General features: G+C 34.3%; 1 protein-coding gene and 1 non-coding gene across 8 annotated transcripts in view; one reads left to right on the top strand and one right to left on the bottom strand.

Annotated features, from left to right (window-relative positions):
- The window catches only part of CNOT2 (CCR4-NOT transcription complex subunit 2), a 108,150-nt gene that overhangs the window by 58,270 nt on the left and 32,049 nt on the right, over nt 1-17,831 (bottom strand). For 3 of the 7 annotated variants that reach the window (XM_019748936.2, XM_019748941.2, XM_019748938.2), the window contains exon 2: nt 11,473-11,615. The exons of 1 other annotated variant lie outside the window; for it this stretch is intronic. In XM_019748936.2, coding sequence (XP_019604495.1) covers nt 11,473-11,520 — 48 coding nt within the window. In that variant the 5' untranslated portion in view covers nt 11,521-11,615. The remainder of the gene's footprint in view (nt 1-11,472; nt 11,616-17,831) is intronic. 3 more of the 7 variants (XM_088800713.1, XM_019748935.3, XM_074325422.1) reach the window with 1 other exon arrangement.
- On the top strand, nt 1,255-1,385 carry LOC141570283 (small nucleolar RNA SNORA18). The gene has a single exon (XR_012494288.1). It is a non-coding gene; the product is annotated as a small nucleolar RNA SNORA18 (small nucleolar RNA).

Here is a 17,831-nt window from a genome sequence, read left to right as displayed (position 1 = left end):
AATTCAGGGAGAGACCGGGGAGCCCAGAAATCTTTGTGAATTGAGGAAGTGCAGCTGAATGTCTGGGTAGGCCAAGGCAGCTAGAATGAAAAGGCTACAGTACCAGACAGGAGTGAGCTGCAAAGAGAAAGAGTTGTAAAGAATCCCTCTTGAGTCTTACGCTAAGTACTGATCAGCGTATATGTATGTGAGGAAACTACCTGAGGCTGGGTGAAGAGATAGTGAAAACAATTTCCAGGGCTCACACAGGGCTATTCCTACAAGTCAGAGTAAAAAAACCTTGTAATTCACAGGGCATTAGTAGAGTACTTAGAAGAGTACGCCTCAGTAGTTGGGAAAAATTAGCCCTAAAGTCTACTGTGGTTCTATCTAACAAAACTGAAAATTTTAAAAAGTGTCAAATGGCTCAGTTTCTAAGTAACTTAGTTGTGTCTCCAGAAAGGTCAAGAATAGTAACAGAAATACAAAAAATATATAGCACTGAACAGGTAAAATTTCTAAGGACTGGCATTGAAGTAAAAATTACCAGGCATGCAAAGCAGCAGTAAAATAAAACACAGAGGGGGGGGGCGGGGGGGGGTTACCAACAATCAATAGAAACAGACCCAGAAATGACACAGATGATAACATTAATAGACAATGACATTAAAACTATTATAAAACTACATTTTGTATGTAAAAGGTGGAATAACTGGCATGATGAAAAACAGATCAGTGAGCTTAAAAAAATTTCCTAAGTAACACATGAAGAGAAAAAAGAATTAAAAAAATGAAATGGGGAACTCCAGATGATAATACTTATGCAACTGGAGTCCCCAAAGTAGAACAGGGACAAAATAAATATTTAAAGAAATAATGGATAATAAAATTTCCAAATTTGATAAAAACTATAAACACATATTAAAGAGGCTCAAGAAATCTTTAAGCACAAAAGCCATAAAGAATATTATACCAAGATACATCATAATGAAAATATGTTAAAACCAATGACAAAAAAATTTAATACTGAGAGAAAAACTAAAGAGAATTAAAGAATGTAAAGAGGAATAAAGATAAAAATGACATCAGACTTTTTGTCGGAAATGATCTAAGTCAGAGACAATGGAGCAAAGTCTTTAATGTACTAAAACAAAAAAAAAAACTGTCAACTTTGAATTCTATACCAGTAAATCTTCCAAAAATAAAAGATTTCAGACATACAAGGCCTAAAAGAACTCATCACCATCAAAAATGCATTACAAAATATTTTTTTTAGTTTAGGTCTATCCTGATGGGACTTCTTCTGTAGACCCACATCATTGGAAGTGCTTCATAGAGTAAATAAGTACTTTGCTTTATTCATAGAACTATATGTTAGGTTTGTGGGAAAGAACTACAAAATAGAGATGCTAAAAGTATGAAAGATCTACTAGTCATTTTTTTTAATGTTAGATATTGATATATCCCAAAGATCTGTACTATTCTAGGGTGTGATAGCTTAGGGGTGACTATGAAACTTATTCATGTTTAGAGGGTGTCTGAAATTGAGGACCAGGCAGATCCATCTAGTCTGACCCTCAAAGTGGCCCTAAGGCAAACTGCTTCAAGAAATTGGATTCCAAAGACAGCAGGTGGGAAATTTTTGAAGTATGTCATCAGTATGTCCACATTCAAGTGGAGATCAAGAAAAAAGTACTGCAGACTGATATTACAATTGTGGTTTAAGCAGAAATTCTATCTTGAAAAGTATGACTCAAACTTTGGAGGAACTAAGATGACAGGCAGCGGAAGGATTCGCAACATGTGAAATTCCTCAAAAAGTGACTTCAAATAATTTTGCCTATGTCATCCGTTTGAAAAAAAAAAAAAAAAAAACCCCAAAAATTAAGTCTTTCAGGTAGAAGGAAATCAACACTGTAATGAAAGAAGAGGAGAGTGAAAAGGTGGGGAAGGAAGGAAGGAGGCAGGCGGGGGGGGGGGACCAGAGGGAACAGGGCAGGGAGGGAGTGGGGAGGGGAGGGGAGGAAAGGGGAGAAAAAAGAAAAGGAAGGGAAGGGATGGAAAGAAACAAAAAAGAATCGGGGGAAAAAAGAACCACCAAACATTTTAAATTATGGATGACAATAAAAAGTGGAAATTATACCCCCCCTTCCAATTATAATGAACAATGAGAATATATCACGGGTCTAATCAGAAAATGCTTCCCTTAAGAAGTGAAACTTGAGCTGAGACCTAAAGAATGATTAAGATATATGTTTCTGGGGGGCGGTCGGATGGCTCAGAGCGCGAGCTCTGAACAACAGAGTTGCCGGTTCGATTCCCACATGGGCCAGTGAGCTGCACCCTCCACAACTAGATTGAAGACAACAAGCTGCCGCTGAGCTTCTGGAGGGATGGCCGCATGGCTCAGTTGGTTAGAGCGCATCCTCTCAACAACAAGGTTGCTGGTTCAACTCCCACATGGGATGGTGGGCTGCATGCCCTGCAACTAAGATTGAAAACGACAACTGGACTTGGAGCTGAGCTGCGCCCTCCACAACTAGACTGAAGGACAGCAACTTGGAGCTGATGGGCCCTGGAGAAACACACTGTGCCCCAATATTCACCCTCCCCAAAAAAAAGATACATGTTTCTGGTAGTATGGCAGATTATTAAAAAATCCCAAAATGCTCCATTCAAAACCAACTAAAAATGCTCCATGAAATACTGATTCAGCCAATCAACAAATATCTACTGAGCATATACCAGGCATTATTCTTGGATGGGATTCAGTGTGAACAAAATATTAGTGAAAACTAACACAAAGAATACATTTTATTTTTAAATGAATTGCTGAGCTTGGAAGGTAGGGAAGGACGGAAATACAACTCCCCACCCCCCCAAAAAAAAACAAAGTAAAAGTTGGAATTCAGAGAAGCCACACGGTTATGTCATCAAAGGGCAAGTTGTCCAAGGTAGAAAAGCGATTAAAAGACTTTTACATGAAGTTGGCACCTTAAAAGGGTACAATATAATTATAATAACCTCTTAGTGAAGAAGACACCAAAAATTCTTGATGGTCTTGATTTCGATGCTAGGCAGAGGAGGTGAAGAAAATCCCTTGAGAATCTAAAGCCATAAGCCAACCTAAATTTACGCTATCTGTGTGGACTGCAATCTCAAGCCAACGTTATATTTTTAATTGGTCCTCAATTGGTGGTATCATAGGTACTGGCAAAAGCAAACACAAATTTTGGGGGGAAATGTCCCTACACTTAGTCATCAAAGAATTCCTCAGAGTTCTAAGAAACATGAAATGACAAACATACACACAAAGAAACAAGGTGCCATAAATGAGAACAAGCAGAAACAAGACATTAGAATGATCTGTGACAACTTCCAATTGTTGCATTTATCACACATTAAACACAAAACTATGTAAAATTATTGAAGAAATGAAAGAGGACATATTGGAATCCACATCTAAAGAATGAATGGTAATACGTGGCTACTAATGGTAAATGTGTGGGTACAGAAGACATAGACAAGATTAACAAACTTGATCTAATGGAGTGAAATAAAGCAGTACACCCGCCAAATGGTCATGCATTTTGTTCAAGTATATAAACAAACTGGTATACTAACCACATTCTCTAGTTACAGTGAAATTACATGAGAAATCAGCAACAGAAAAAGAACTAGAAAAACCTTGTAAGTTTGGAAAACTAAAAACACTTAATATTAAAGAATAGGGCCGGCCCGGTGGCTCAGGGATTGGAGCTCCATGCTCCTAATGCCGAAGGCTGCCGGTTCGATTCCCAACTACAAGGTTGCCAGTTCGATTCCTCAACTCCTACAAGGGATGGTGGGCTGTGCCCCCTGCAACTAACAACGTCAACGGGACCTGGAGCTAAGCTGCGCCATCCACAACTAAGACTGAACGAACAACAATTTGTCTTGGAAAAAGTCCTGGAAGCATACACTGTTCCCCAACAAAGTCCTGTTCCCCTTCCCCAATAAAATCTTTTAAAAAAAAAGAAAAATTAAAGAATAGCAAAACCTCTTACCCTAAGAAACAAAAAGAAATATAAACTGTTTAATATAAGACAAAAAATAAAGAAATCCCTAGCAAGACTGATAAATAAGGGGAAAAGGCAAATAAACAACCTTAAGAATGAAAAAGGTGCTGCAGAGAAAAAAATATAAGGTAGCATTGTAAATAATTTCTTTATCCTGGTAAAGTATATCTACAAAAAAAATTCCTGCACCAAACATATTTATTGGTGACACTTAAAGCTTGGAAGACAAGCAACAAGAAAAATATTTCTACTAGTAACACTTCTATTTGACATTGTAGCAGAAGTACTAGAGAGTTCAAAATTTTAAGTTATAAAAATTATAAAGGAAATATCAAAATGGCAATTTCCAAATGATGTTGTTTTACATAAAAGTCCCTAAAGAACCTACAGACAAATTTTAATAGAAAAGTATGGCAACATTAATATCAATTTAAAGTCAATTGTATGTCAATATAACACCTATAAAATGTAATTTTAAAAATACTATTTAAGCCCCCCAAAAGCAACAGAAAAGTACTTATGCATCAATCTGACTAGACTTGTACATTCATTATTTTAAAAAATAAATGAAACTTAATTTGAGAGAAAATACAGGAGACTATAATACATGAATTCAGGGAAAGAAAGAATAACGTAACCACATTAATTCTTCCTCAAATAAAAAAAAAGTCAATGCAACTCTACTTTTATAGACAGCACTTTTTTTCATATTCCAAGTTTGTCATTGAAAAAAAGGCCAAGAAAGACACTTGTGAAGACCAAGACAGGCAGACAGACATGAAAATTTAACGCAAAGCTATAGTAATTACGAAAATGTGGTATTGGTACAGGCTTATATAAACAAACACATCAACGTTACAGAATAGAGATATAAGAAAAGAGACACAGGTCTATAAAAGAACTCGATTTACAACAGAGCTAGCACTGCTGATTAGTCGAGGAAGGCAGAACAAGTCAATACATGATGCCGATATAACTGATTATCTGTATGCCGAGGAAAGGAAATTGGACTCCTAACTCACACCATATATAAAAATCAATTTCAGATGGATTAAATGTAAATATGAAAGATAAAAAGAAAAAATTTTTTTAAAAGATACAAGAAAATTTCTTCATTTACTTAATTTCAATAGAGAAATATGTCTTAAACACAACCTCAATAAATTTACAAACATTAAAAATTTGAGATTATAAAATGTCAGATCAATATGAAAACTGTTGATGGGACTCCAAATTGACACAAACACCCCTAAACATATTCCTGGAAGACCTTTTGTGAATTTAATTTTCCTCAATTCTGAGAACATGGCTTGGTTCAGAAAACTTCTCTAACTTCATGAAACTCCCTCTTCTATTGTCTTCATGTAGTGTTTAAAACTACCATTGCTTGTTTTCTGAGATTTCTAGCTCTGTTCCCCTCTCCCACTTTTATCTGGACCTCGCTTCCCTCGGTCTCTGTGGTCCCTATATTCCTTTGATCTCACCCAGAAACTTCTCCTCAGCAGGGCGGAAGGCAGCCTGGTGGGTCAGTCTTGAAAGGTCACAGAGTAAGGGTGCTCCAGTCACTTGGGCCTCACCATGGGTCCCTTAGCTGATCTAATTCATAAAGTGGGCAAAAACCCTCGGCCGACTTACAATTGGCTAATCACGCTGACCACTTTCAAACTGGCTGTTCACAACTTTGAGGTGCTTCCAGTTGCAGGTCCAGACCCCCCAATGCTTCTCTCTGCTTTCTTATGCACAAAAACTGATAAATGCATATCTTTTTATTTTATTAGTTCTCACCTGCTTATATTTGGGGTTCATGGGGTAACTCATTACCAACTTTTGTTACAAATGTTTTACTACCTAGTTGTTCTATCTTTATGTAGAAATTCAGAAAGATAAAACAAACAAACAAAACAAAAACCTAAGCTGCCACTATCACTGCAATCATCCTAGAATCGAAGCAAGGCTTTAGATTAGATTTTAAAAGATAACTTTGCTTCCGTATTTTCTCTGATTCACAGAAATATTTTTACTAATGTTTTAACTTTCTATTTAATACATACATGCCATATTCATGATTGAAGCAAACTGCTTAAACATAAAATATTTTTCTAAAAGAGAATACAATATTTCATGTGTACAAGCCTAGGGCCTCATTTCCCAAAAGACCAGATATTTTAAATCTTCTTGGGGAAACACAGCAGTGTCTGTCAGATAGCATGTGAACTGCTACTGTAAGTGGCTTGGACCGAATTAATATAGCAGAGCTGTTAGTACTTTTTTTGGCACAGGGGTACTGTGAAAAAATTACTAAGACACTAAGGGTGCCATAAACTATGTGTCTTGGTGAAACTTGCTTTCTGGGAAAAAAATGTCACCTCATTTGATGAATTCAAAAGATACGGGAAAAAAAGTATTAGAACGTTTAATGCATTCAAAAAAAAAGGCTAACATTGTTAGCTTCATGTAATTATAAGGCAACCAATGAGGAACCTGGGAATTCATTTGACTTGATGTTCTTGGTTTGCCAGAGGAAGAAGAAAAAGAGGAGCCCTGAATGACAAATATTAAAATTTATTTTTTTTTAAAAACTAGGTCATGGAGCCCAAACGACTTCTATCGCTGATAATGTGGATCATGACACGAACAGGAGCATCACATCTGAATGTGTAATTTGAGAGCAATCTCATTTTAGCAGTTGTGTAACTGCAACTGAAGACAGCTTAGTCATCCATTTTGAGTTCTTCTTATCTCTTGCTTCATCTCTGCTACAGACAATAAGTCACAGCCATTTGTTTCCAAGAGTTCCTTTCAAGAGCAAATTGTGAACCAGTTGGCTGGTTTCAGGCATTTATTTTTGGACTAATTCCTTCCTCAACACCTTCACCCAACACCCAACATCAACAATGAGGAAAGCCTCCATCTTTCTGTCCTAGGCACTGGATCTACTCAGTCAACTCTTGAATCGTTAAGTATTCATTTTTTAAAAATTCTTATTCATCTTAAGTATTCTTTATGTTTATCACGTATCTTTAACATACTTTATGGTATCACAAATTCTAAAATGCTTTGATGCTTGTGCTGTTTTTATATTAGAAGCTACTATGTTACAACTATGACTATAAGATACCATCAGTTGTTAGATGCATTCTGACAGAAGATAAAAATTTTCAATAATGTATAAACTTAGAATTCAAGAAATGTGGTACTACTGCATTACTTATTTACATTACACTTTTATTGCAATTCAAAACAAAAAATGTAATTTGTATGCAGTACTGTATAACACTCTTCCATATTGAATGGAAACATACCGATACATTTCTATGTGTTAAATAATTAAGTAACATGTTTTAAATGCTTTGTATTATGCAGAAATCCTTGGTGAATTGTCAGATAAGTGTTGAGTATTCTTGCAATATCTGGAAAATTGTTTATGATTTCAGGTAGGCTAATTTTCTTTTTCCATTCAAAATAACTGAAGATAGTGTACCCCTTTCCAAATAATTGCCAAACACAAAGATGTACCTGTATATACTGACAACACATGTAATAAAAATATACTAATAAAAAAAATGAAATACAAAATGTAAACTAGTGATTACTTCTAGAGGAGGCACGGGAAGGATGGGACATGGAAACATTCCCATTAAGTACAATATGCAAGCTGCAGAAAAACAGTATTTGTTAAAAACAAAGACAACAAATCATATTTGCACATTTGCACCTATATAACCACTAGAAAAGATATGAAAAGATACACGCTAAACAAAAGGAAAGCTGCGAAGATAAACTTTCAGGTTCTATTTTATGTTCCTGTATTTTTCTTCAAAGTTTTAGCATGAGTATCTATTACTTCTATGATTTAAAAGATGAATAAAAAGGAAATAAAATTTTTAGTGGCGGGGGAGGGAGAAGGAAATGGCAATACAATCACTGCCATAGTTCTCTGACATACTATATTCCACAAAGTCAGTGTGGCATTTTATATTATGAGGTATTCTTCAGAAACATAGGAACTGGAATGCATTAGATCCAGTTTACAGATAATGTATTGAACTAGTCAGTATATGATGTGATTAATGATCTCTTATTAAAAAGTTCCATTCAGGGTAACATCTAAAAATCTTGGAAATACCAGTAGTATGCTACCCAGCACACTTTGCAGTTTCTTCCTTTCAATTCTTTCATTGTTTTATTTAATTTTATTGAAACGTGCACTGAATAACTATTCTGTACCCCAAACCATGCTGGATTCTGGCAATACCAAAATAAATAGATATGGTTCCCGTTTTCAAGCTTACAACATGCAGTAGCATTGTCCAACACAATTTTCTGAAAGCATGAAAAAGTTCTACATCTGCACTGTTCAATGTGGTAGCCATTAACAGTATGTAGCTACTGAGCATTTGAAATGTGGCTAATGTGGCTGAGAACATAATTTTTTATTTTATTTAATTTAAATAGCCACTTATTGCTAGTACCTGCAGTATTGGGCAGCACAAGTCTACAGAAAGACAAAGACAAACAGATAACTGCCAACGTCTAAGGGTAAACACTAAGGTTATGAAAGCAAGATAACGGAGCACTGAGCCCATCAAAGAATGGCTTCTGGATCTACTGACATCTAATTCTTAAATCATATGAAGAAAAGTGAGGCATTAAATGAAGAGGAACCAAAACAAGTAAAGGCTACCACTACAAAAGCACATGGTAACGAGACTACTTAAAGCAATTTTGTATCACTAAATGCATAAACTCACTATAGAGTGAGAGGAGAAACACTGGAAAGGGAGGGGTCAGCATGGCTTTATTATGAGAGAAGAAAAGCCACTGATAAGTTAAACTGGTAGTTAACATGGTTAGATTTGTGCATGCTCATAGATGGAGTAAATTAGAGGAATATAAATTTGGCAAGAAACTGGAATTACAATTCCTTGAAAGAAACTTGATAATCCTTCCAAAAATGAATGAACGATGAACCATTTAAATAATTAAATTATTTTACCTTAATATATGTCAATCTATCTATGCAAATAAACTTCAACAACTCTAGTCAAACTCCAAAAACTTAACCAGGCTTAAATTTATGGTAAGAAATGAAACACAAAGTAGATACCAGTATAAAAATCAATACTTCAACCAATACCTATTTGAAAGTCACTAGCTTTTAGCACAAAGCTGAGGAAATGCACCTTCCTGAACTAAATTACTGAGGCTTTAATCAAGTCTATAAGGAAATCAGAATTGGAGAAATAGTATTCTTACTAAACCCTGGAGTATTAGCTTATTATTATAAGGCTGTTTAAACATCACTATAAGACATCAACTGCTTTCCAAAAACAAAAGCCCCCAAAGATAAATTAAAATGAGTATCAGCATGGATACAAAGAAATCCTACTTTTTCCATGAAAAACAGCAGTAAAATTCTTCCAAATGGAATTTTTAAAAATCCAAATCATTTAACTCAGCATATATTAACATGAACTCTTAACACTACCAATACAAATATGTGATTTATTTAATGTTCCTTTGAATTTCTCATATGCTCTCAATATATTCATCATAATATCAGATAAGAAATTAGATTTCTATACATGTATTTCTGAGAAGAGGCTTCAAAAATAAAATAATTTTACAACGAAGATTTAAACCAGTTTCCAAGGATATTTCAACATGCATTACGTGTCACTAAGCAACAATAAAAGAGAAAAGGAAAAATATTTTTAGCCTTAAAACTAACCAAGAATGCATTTTTCAAGTAATCTCAAAAACATGGATTATTTGTAAATAATGTGACTGGAACAATAAACTATTTTTAGAGTAGAATGAACAGGAATTAGGAAATCTCTCCATGTGCAAAATATAATCTCATTTTATTCCCTTAGACGAAAATTTTGCAATCTATATTAATATGATTCCATGAAGTAAATTAACCATCCCATGTAATGATACAAAGTTCTCTGCAAACTGGTTTATGAGCACCGAAAAGCCACATAACCTAGAATCACAATATTCTCAAAATAATTTACCAAGAACCTATCAAAATATGTAACAACCCAAGTGGTGTGACCAATTAAAATCTTACAAGTCAAGGTAGTTGGAAGTGGTTGTGAAACATGAAGAGCTATAGCAAGTATAAACATTTAGCAAAGGTCATGTTGGTCAAGCCTAGAAGAACCATTCAGAACAGAAAAGGTTACAGGGAGAACTGATTCCTCATAGCTACAGCTTACTCTGGCTTATTAAAATCAAAATGCTCTGGCAAGAAACTTTAGATATCAAGTAGGTCAAACTCTGGAAAGGTTAAATGTGACACTATTTTTTATAAGGGGCAGTGCCCAAACCAGAACCTAAGTTTTATAAGCAAAGGCCCTCTGTTATTACACCATGAATATGCATGTACAATTTTCTCCACTGCTCACTTTTACAGTTTGAGGGAAGAAAAAATTAACTGGGCTAAAATTAATGATTAGCAGATTAACCAAATAATTAGCAGATTAACCAAAGCTGCTGCCATTACACTAGTTGCCTTCACAGCCTAGAAGAAATGAAATTGGTGGGTGGGTTGGATACGTATGTATCTGTGCAGAAAGTCTAAAGCTTATTCCTACTTGATATTCTATATTCTGAATCATACATAATATGATAATGAATTATCAAATGAATAAAGCAGATTTTCTTTGAAAAAATTATATTCAAATGTTTTCTTTTAATCACTATTAATAGCACTACCTTTAAAATTCAACTTCTTTTAAAAGCTCAGAAAGAAAACAGGAATATTACACTTCAACTACCCGTTCAGCATCTTTACACACTACATAGGGGGTGGATAATAACTAACTTAATAAATGAGAAAACAAGAATCTAGCATCATAAAGACTGCAAGTGAATGACAAATTTCTGAAAATTCACTGCAAGTGAATGACAATTTCCAAAAATCCTGGGATTTTCATTTCTATTTCTTCTATACTCTAACCAATTTTGTCAACATTTCTGTGATTCTCCACTACCTTGAATATAGCGTAAGATTTCAGGTTTAGTCTTCCAGGAATAATATGCGTAAAAGCAATCAACACTTTATGTTTTATGGGACACTAGGTCTGAATCCCGCCATGAAGTTATAAATTGTGTATCAGATAATCTAAGTTTTGACATATATATATGTGTGTATATATACACCTACACATATATATATATACACACACACCAGAAAATTTGTCTTGACACTAAGAGAATATACATTTATTATAAGCATGCTCTATTTTGAAAAAATGTTCCCAACTATTTCAACTGTCAAATCTAATATATATATATTTTAAATTATAACCCAAAATTTTCAAAATGAGGTATATCCAATCTGCTGGTTCCAGTTAAATACAACACATGAAACAGTTCAATGTAGCTATAGGACCAATAGAGAAAAAGAAAAAAAAATTGATCTTACCTGGTAGTTTCTTTTCTCAGATAATGTATGTCCATCAGTCCTCACCATAGAGTCGTGTCCTTTCCTCACAGTACTGGAGGCAATCAAACAGAACTGTCACTCAAGGGTCGTGTCACAGGAGGGACCGCCCACCAGTTCTCCCTCTAGAGTGGAATTATCCAAAAGCCGTCAAAATTACTAACATGTAAACATATGAACAGTAGCAAAAATATCTAATATGATACACAGAAAATAAACAAAAACACAGTGTGCTTTTTTAACATCCAGATCTTCCTCTCAAATCATCTGGGGGAGGGCTAGACTGGCGGACATACTTTATTTGAGACAGAAATTATTAAATATGAAAAACTCTTCCCATTTCTATACTGTCCGCCAGACCTCACACACAAAAAAACTTATAAATAAAAATGGAGTGGTATCAAAAACTTGTAAATAAATATATCTAATTAATTCAGATTCTGTCATTTAATTTCAAATCCCTCTCCTTCAAAGGCTTGCTTACTTACATTGCATTCATTCAATTTATGTTTATCCCTATGCCATAAGATGAAATACATGTTTTTATGATGATTAGTAGATGCAAACCTAACTCAGTATTCTATTAAAATAAGAGGAGCAACAAATGTCAACTTTCTGAAGCCTGTGTCCTTCAATCCTCCAATCTCATGCATGTTCGAATAGAATCTGCTTTATTACACTAGGGCAGAAAAATAATGGGGTTCATTTCTTAACCTGAACAGAGATAAGTTACGTCCAAAATGACTAGGCACTGTGCGCATCAAGATGCAAAAAAAAAAAAAAAAAAAAAAAATCACTGAAGCAGAGGTGATAGTCACTAGAGATGCTAAAAAAGTGTCAACTGAAAATGAGACATCAAAAATTTTAAAGTGGTATCTGCAAAGAATCTGTAAGCATACATTTTTAAGACAAACGTCTCTCACCTAAGTTTTAGTAAAATGTTTACCCTCGGGAAGTAGTAAGCATTGATCTAACAATAGTTGCTAACCACTAAACAGACGTTCAAATTTAGAGCAATTGTTTAACATTATACAAAATTTACTTTGATAGAGGATAATAAAACCATCTAATTTAAATTCACAAAAAGCATCAATCAATTTCATTAAAACCAAAACACAAACACACACACACACACACACACACACACACACACACACACGGATTACCTCTAAAAAGCAATCTAATCAGCGGAAAATGTTTTCAAGGAAAACAAACCATTAAGAATAAATATCGTTAAAGTTTATAAAAGAATCCACGCAATGGAAACCTGTATTTTGTCTCCTGATTTGTTTGATCACAAAGTTAGTGAATGCTATACTTTTACTTAGTTTTGACAATCTTCAACTGTATATGCTTGATGAAATATTTTAAGATTCCTGACTCTATGGCAAAAACGTAAGTGCTCATTACCAAATTTATACGTACCGTTGGAATTAAGTATGTTTCTCTCAAAAATAACAAAGGAGAAATGCTTTTAAAACCTTACGTGTATCTACTGCTATAAATGTAATCCTCACCATCTAGCAAGGAATTAGGTTATTCGTAAAGAAAAATAATCAAGTGAATTGGATGTCCAAGAATAGTTAAATGACACACATTCAGCTCTAATTTAAATGTTCATGACTGTCACAAAATGAGAGCAAAACTATTTTATCATGCATCCCCTAAACAACAGTAACCCTGTTTTAATGTTAGTGTTTTATAATATTAATAGGCTTGAAAAAAGTACCTGCCTTACTATTAATGTATTCATGGCAACTCTGAATTCAATGTAAAATAGTATAAAATTTCAGTTTTTCATTACAGAATAAGAATGTTTTCCGTCCTAAATAAGTTTAAAGTCCATGTATTTTCTTCAAATTATACTAGTTTCAACAAAAGTTACAAGTCTAAAACCAGGCAAGGCCATTTTCAACAGTATAATCCACCTATGTAAAAAAGATACACTAAATATCTTAATTAAAAACAAAAATTAATATTTAACCTGTAAATTTACCAGATAAAAGACAAATATTAACTTTGGAATACTATGGATTTTAGTACAAAGGGAAATCTTGTTTTTGCTTGTCTCTTTTGTTTCCCCTCTTAGGATAACTTGAAATATTTCATGGCTTAGGGTTTCAATCAACAAAAACTATATGTTTTAACCAACATAGGAATCAACATTCTATACTGAAAAATAACTAAGAACCATTACCTCCTTTTAGCAAACGAAGAAAAAGGAATGAAAGGACTTTATTTTCTTCCAGGTGACGTGAAAAGCTAACACTGTCACCACTATCTTGTATTAAGTTAAAATGTTCAGGAATGGATTGTGTTGATACCTGTCATATTTCGAATGAAAGGACGCACAATCGATGAAAGAGGATGTGAGTACATATGTGAGACAATGTATGCAAAAAGGAGCAAGCATGAAAGAACATGCACTCTAGCTGCCTAAATTTATACACTGGTTTCCCCAAAAGTCCTACAAACATTGAAAAAGCCAGAAAAGACAAATATTTACAAAACCAAAATGAAATTTTCTATAAAGCTGGGATGCCTTCCAAGATGGAAAAGCAGAGACTGTATTTATCCTACCTTAAATAACCAGAAAATAATAATAAGAAAAAAATGAAACAATAACTTTCAAACACTGGATGTCATTTCAGGACAGAGATCAAGAGCAAAGAACAAATGAAGTAAGCCCTATCACCTGCAGAGCTATGAGGCTAAAACACAGGGAGAGGTGAGGTGGAACCCAATCAGAGCCCTTTCCTTACTGAATTAAGAGTTCAGAGTTAGAGGAGACACCAAGGCAGCTAGAATTTGCAGAGCAAATGGAGAGAAGAAAGCGTTAGAGACAAAGCGCTCCAAAGATCAGGAAGAAAGACTGTTCTCCAGATTTTAGATGAGTAATCATCCGTGAGTGCATGCGAAAAAAACTACTGAGAGTCTGGAGAAAAGCCTCTGAAAAGTAGTAGTAGTATGAAAAATCACCCGAGCTCATGTTTCCATCAACCAGAGTAGGATCTCTTAAAACATGGGGTATTAAATAGAGTTCATAAGGTAATGAATGTCTTATCGATGAAACCAAATAAGCTTTATAATAAGGATGTTCTGGACCAGCACTAACAATGCTTAAAACCAAGCCTCAAAATGATCAAGCTAATTCTAAGTATCACAACTGCACCCCAAAAGAAAGCCCAACAATATTTAAAATAACACAGCAAACTCCAGCATTAAATAATGTTAGATCTGTAGTCTAATTAGTTATATAATGCCCATTTCTGGTTCTAATAATTCATTATAGTTGATGACATATATTGTCATGTATAAAGGAAGATGACTGGAAAAAGATAGATGATGGGCACACAGAACTTCTCTGTACTATTCTGCACCTTCTTATGAGTTTATAATTGTTTGAAAGTTAAAAGATTTTTAAAAGGTTTAAATTGATCTAGAGATAAAAACTCAGTATCTGTAATGAAACATGCATTGGATAGGATATGCATTGGATAGATTAGATGCTTCAAAAGAAAAGTTTAATGAACTTGAAGACAAAGCAATAGAAAAATTAATCACAGTGAGAAAAGGGACTAGGAAAAAAAAAAAGGAAATGTGAGAATACCACGAGAAACAGTGAACTGTTGGGCAATACCAAGCAGTCTAATGTTAATGTAACTAGAGGGACTGAAAGAGTGGGAAGGATAAAAAGCAATGGCTAAATTTTTCTTAAATTTGATGAAAACTATAAATTCACAGATTCAAGAACTTCAGCAACCTCCAAAGAGAACAAGAAAATCACCTCATCATTATAGAGTCAAATTGCTGAAAAATAGTGACAGAGAAATCTTAAAGCAACTAGAGGCGGGGAGACTACACAGAGAAACAGAGATAGGAATGAAAGCAGACTTCTCATCGGAAACAATGCACATCAGAGGAGAGTGGATCAACATTTTTAAACTACAGAAAGAAAGAAAACTATCAACCAAAAAATCTAAATTCAGATAAAATATCTTCCAAAAATGAAGGCAAATATAGCCACTATGGAAGAATTTGGCAGTTTTTAAGAAAGTTAAACATAGACTTACCATACAACCCAGCAACTGTGCCCCTGGATATTTACCCAAGTGAACTGAAAACTTATGTTCATACCAAAACCTATACGTGAATGTTTATAGCAATGAAGATGACCTTCAAAAGGTGAATAAAGAAAATGGCGTACATATATACAACAGAATTCTATTCAACAACAAAAAAGAACAAGCTATTAATTCATGCAACATGAATGAATCTTAAATGTATTTTGCTAAGAGAAAGAATTCAGACCAAAACAGCTATATGGTAAATATTTCCATTCATTTAACATTCTGGAAAGGCAAAACTACAGGGACAGAAAATAGATCAGTAGTTGCCAGGGGCGTGATGAGGAACGTAAGGAACAATTGATGAAAAAGAAGACACACAGAAAACTTTTAAAGTGATTGAACTACTCCATACGGTATCGGAGTGATGGATAAGACACTAAGCATGTGTTCATTAAAATCCACAGCACTTCACAACATAAAGAGTGAACCTGAATGTATGCATATTTTAAAAATCAACCAGGAGGTTAGAAATGCAGACCTCATAAAAGACTAACTGTATGACAAATGTTTGACACAGCCACACTAAAGGGGGTATGAGAAATAGTGCTGACCTAAGTAACTTTGGAAAACGGTATGCTATGAAATAACTGTACATAAACACTGTGTTCTAGTTGGTAAAGTAATTCCTCACAGGGCTATAGGTTAATAATTCCGAAACTACTATGCATGCATACTGGAGATAAACAAAAAGTGAAATAGATGGTGGCTGGTGCGAGCCAGGTTTCCCACTGTTGGACAGGGAAGTTACAGGTAAGCAAAGAGGGAAGGGTACAATAAACTACAGTCATGCACCACTTAACGACGTAGATACATTCCGAAAAATCATCATTAGGCGATTATCTTTGTGGGAGCATAACAGTGTGCACTTACACAAACCTAGACGGTATAGCCTACAAACACACCTAGGCTACAAGCTTGCACAGCATGTTGCTGTACAAAACAATATAAGAGTAAATCAAGCACAAAAGAAAATCATGCATCAACAGACCCGGTAAACATAAATATACGAGGCTGCTGCTGATGTAACACAGCATATTGCTTTACAGCAAACTTTTTCTTCATAAGTAGAGACTACTCCAAAACACACATAGTATAGTAAATACCTAAACTAGCGACACAGTTATTCATTATCATCATCAAGTAGCACATACCATACGTAACTGTGTGCTATCCTTTCATACGACTGGCTGGTGCAGTAGGTTTGTTTACACCAGCATCAGCACAAACATGGAACACGTTGCGCTACAACATTAGCACGGCTAGGACATCACTAGGTGATAGAAATTTTTCAGCTCCATTATAATCTAATTGGGGAAAAGCTCCAATTTTGTTTGATATTTGCAAATAACTAAGTTAAATAAGTTTATCTCTAATATCTTTACAGACTACCAACAGAATTAAATTTCAAGACGGAAAAGTAATTCATGTTAACACACTAGTAGGCACTCATGTACAATAATGTCTCTCAAATTCAAAACACTTTTAGAATAAATCACTGAATACATCAGTATAAATGATAAAGAATAAACATTTTACACCACATTTTCTGTGTTGAAAAACCTCTAAAATAGATTTAGTCATGCTATCAGCTTAAAATCCAACAAGAAGTCAATCAGGGGGAAACAAAAACCAAATCTTAATGTAAAAAAAACACACAAAAAACAAGTAGACTTATTCATCCTTAGATGTTTCCCTAAATCAGAGCCCAATAAAAATTAAGTAGATATTATCTGGACTAATAAATGATAACTGAACCTGCTTTTCTCCTTTCTGAAAAAGGTTTCTCAAAACAAGCAATCAGCCGAACCTGAGTAAAATCTCTAAAAAATACTTCATTGGAAAGGGAAATAATTAGTTTTATTCTCCAAATCCTATTAAATTTTGGGTGTCATATCATCATAGAAAAATGTATACCTTGAACGGAACAAGAACCAGAAAATCTGAATTCTAGTATTAGCTTGATCAATTTGTTCTCTCTGGCTCAGTTTCCTAATCTATAAAATAAATGGATTAAATTTAGATGAATTTTTCATACACAAGCACTTTGCATTTTATATTTATTAAAAAAGATTACATTTTTATAATTTTATATTTTAAATATTTTGTCAAGGTAAATCCACTTAGGAAAGTGAACAGTAACAGCTGATTTTCTTCCCCATGTTTTCTTTTTTCTCCTACTTTATTACTCAATAGTACTCACGACACTACCCA

The sequence above is a fragment of the Rhinolophus sinicus genome, chromosome 1, assembly GCF_057876585.1.
Source record: "Rhinolophus sinicus isolate RSI-liver-muscle chromosome 1, RSI-T2T, whole genome shotgun sequence".
In the NCBI taxonomy this organism is placed as follows: Eukaryota; Metazoa; Chordata; class Mammalia; order Chiroptera; family Rhinolophidae; genus Rhinolophus; species Rhinolophus sinicus.
Note: the sequence above shows the minus strand (reverse complement) of the source record. Positions and strands in the feature narration are given on the sequence as shown.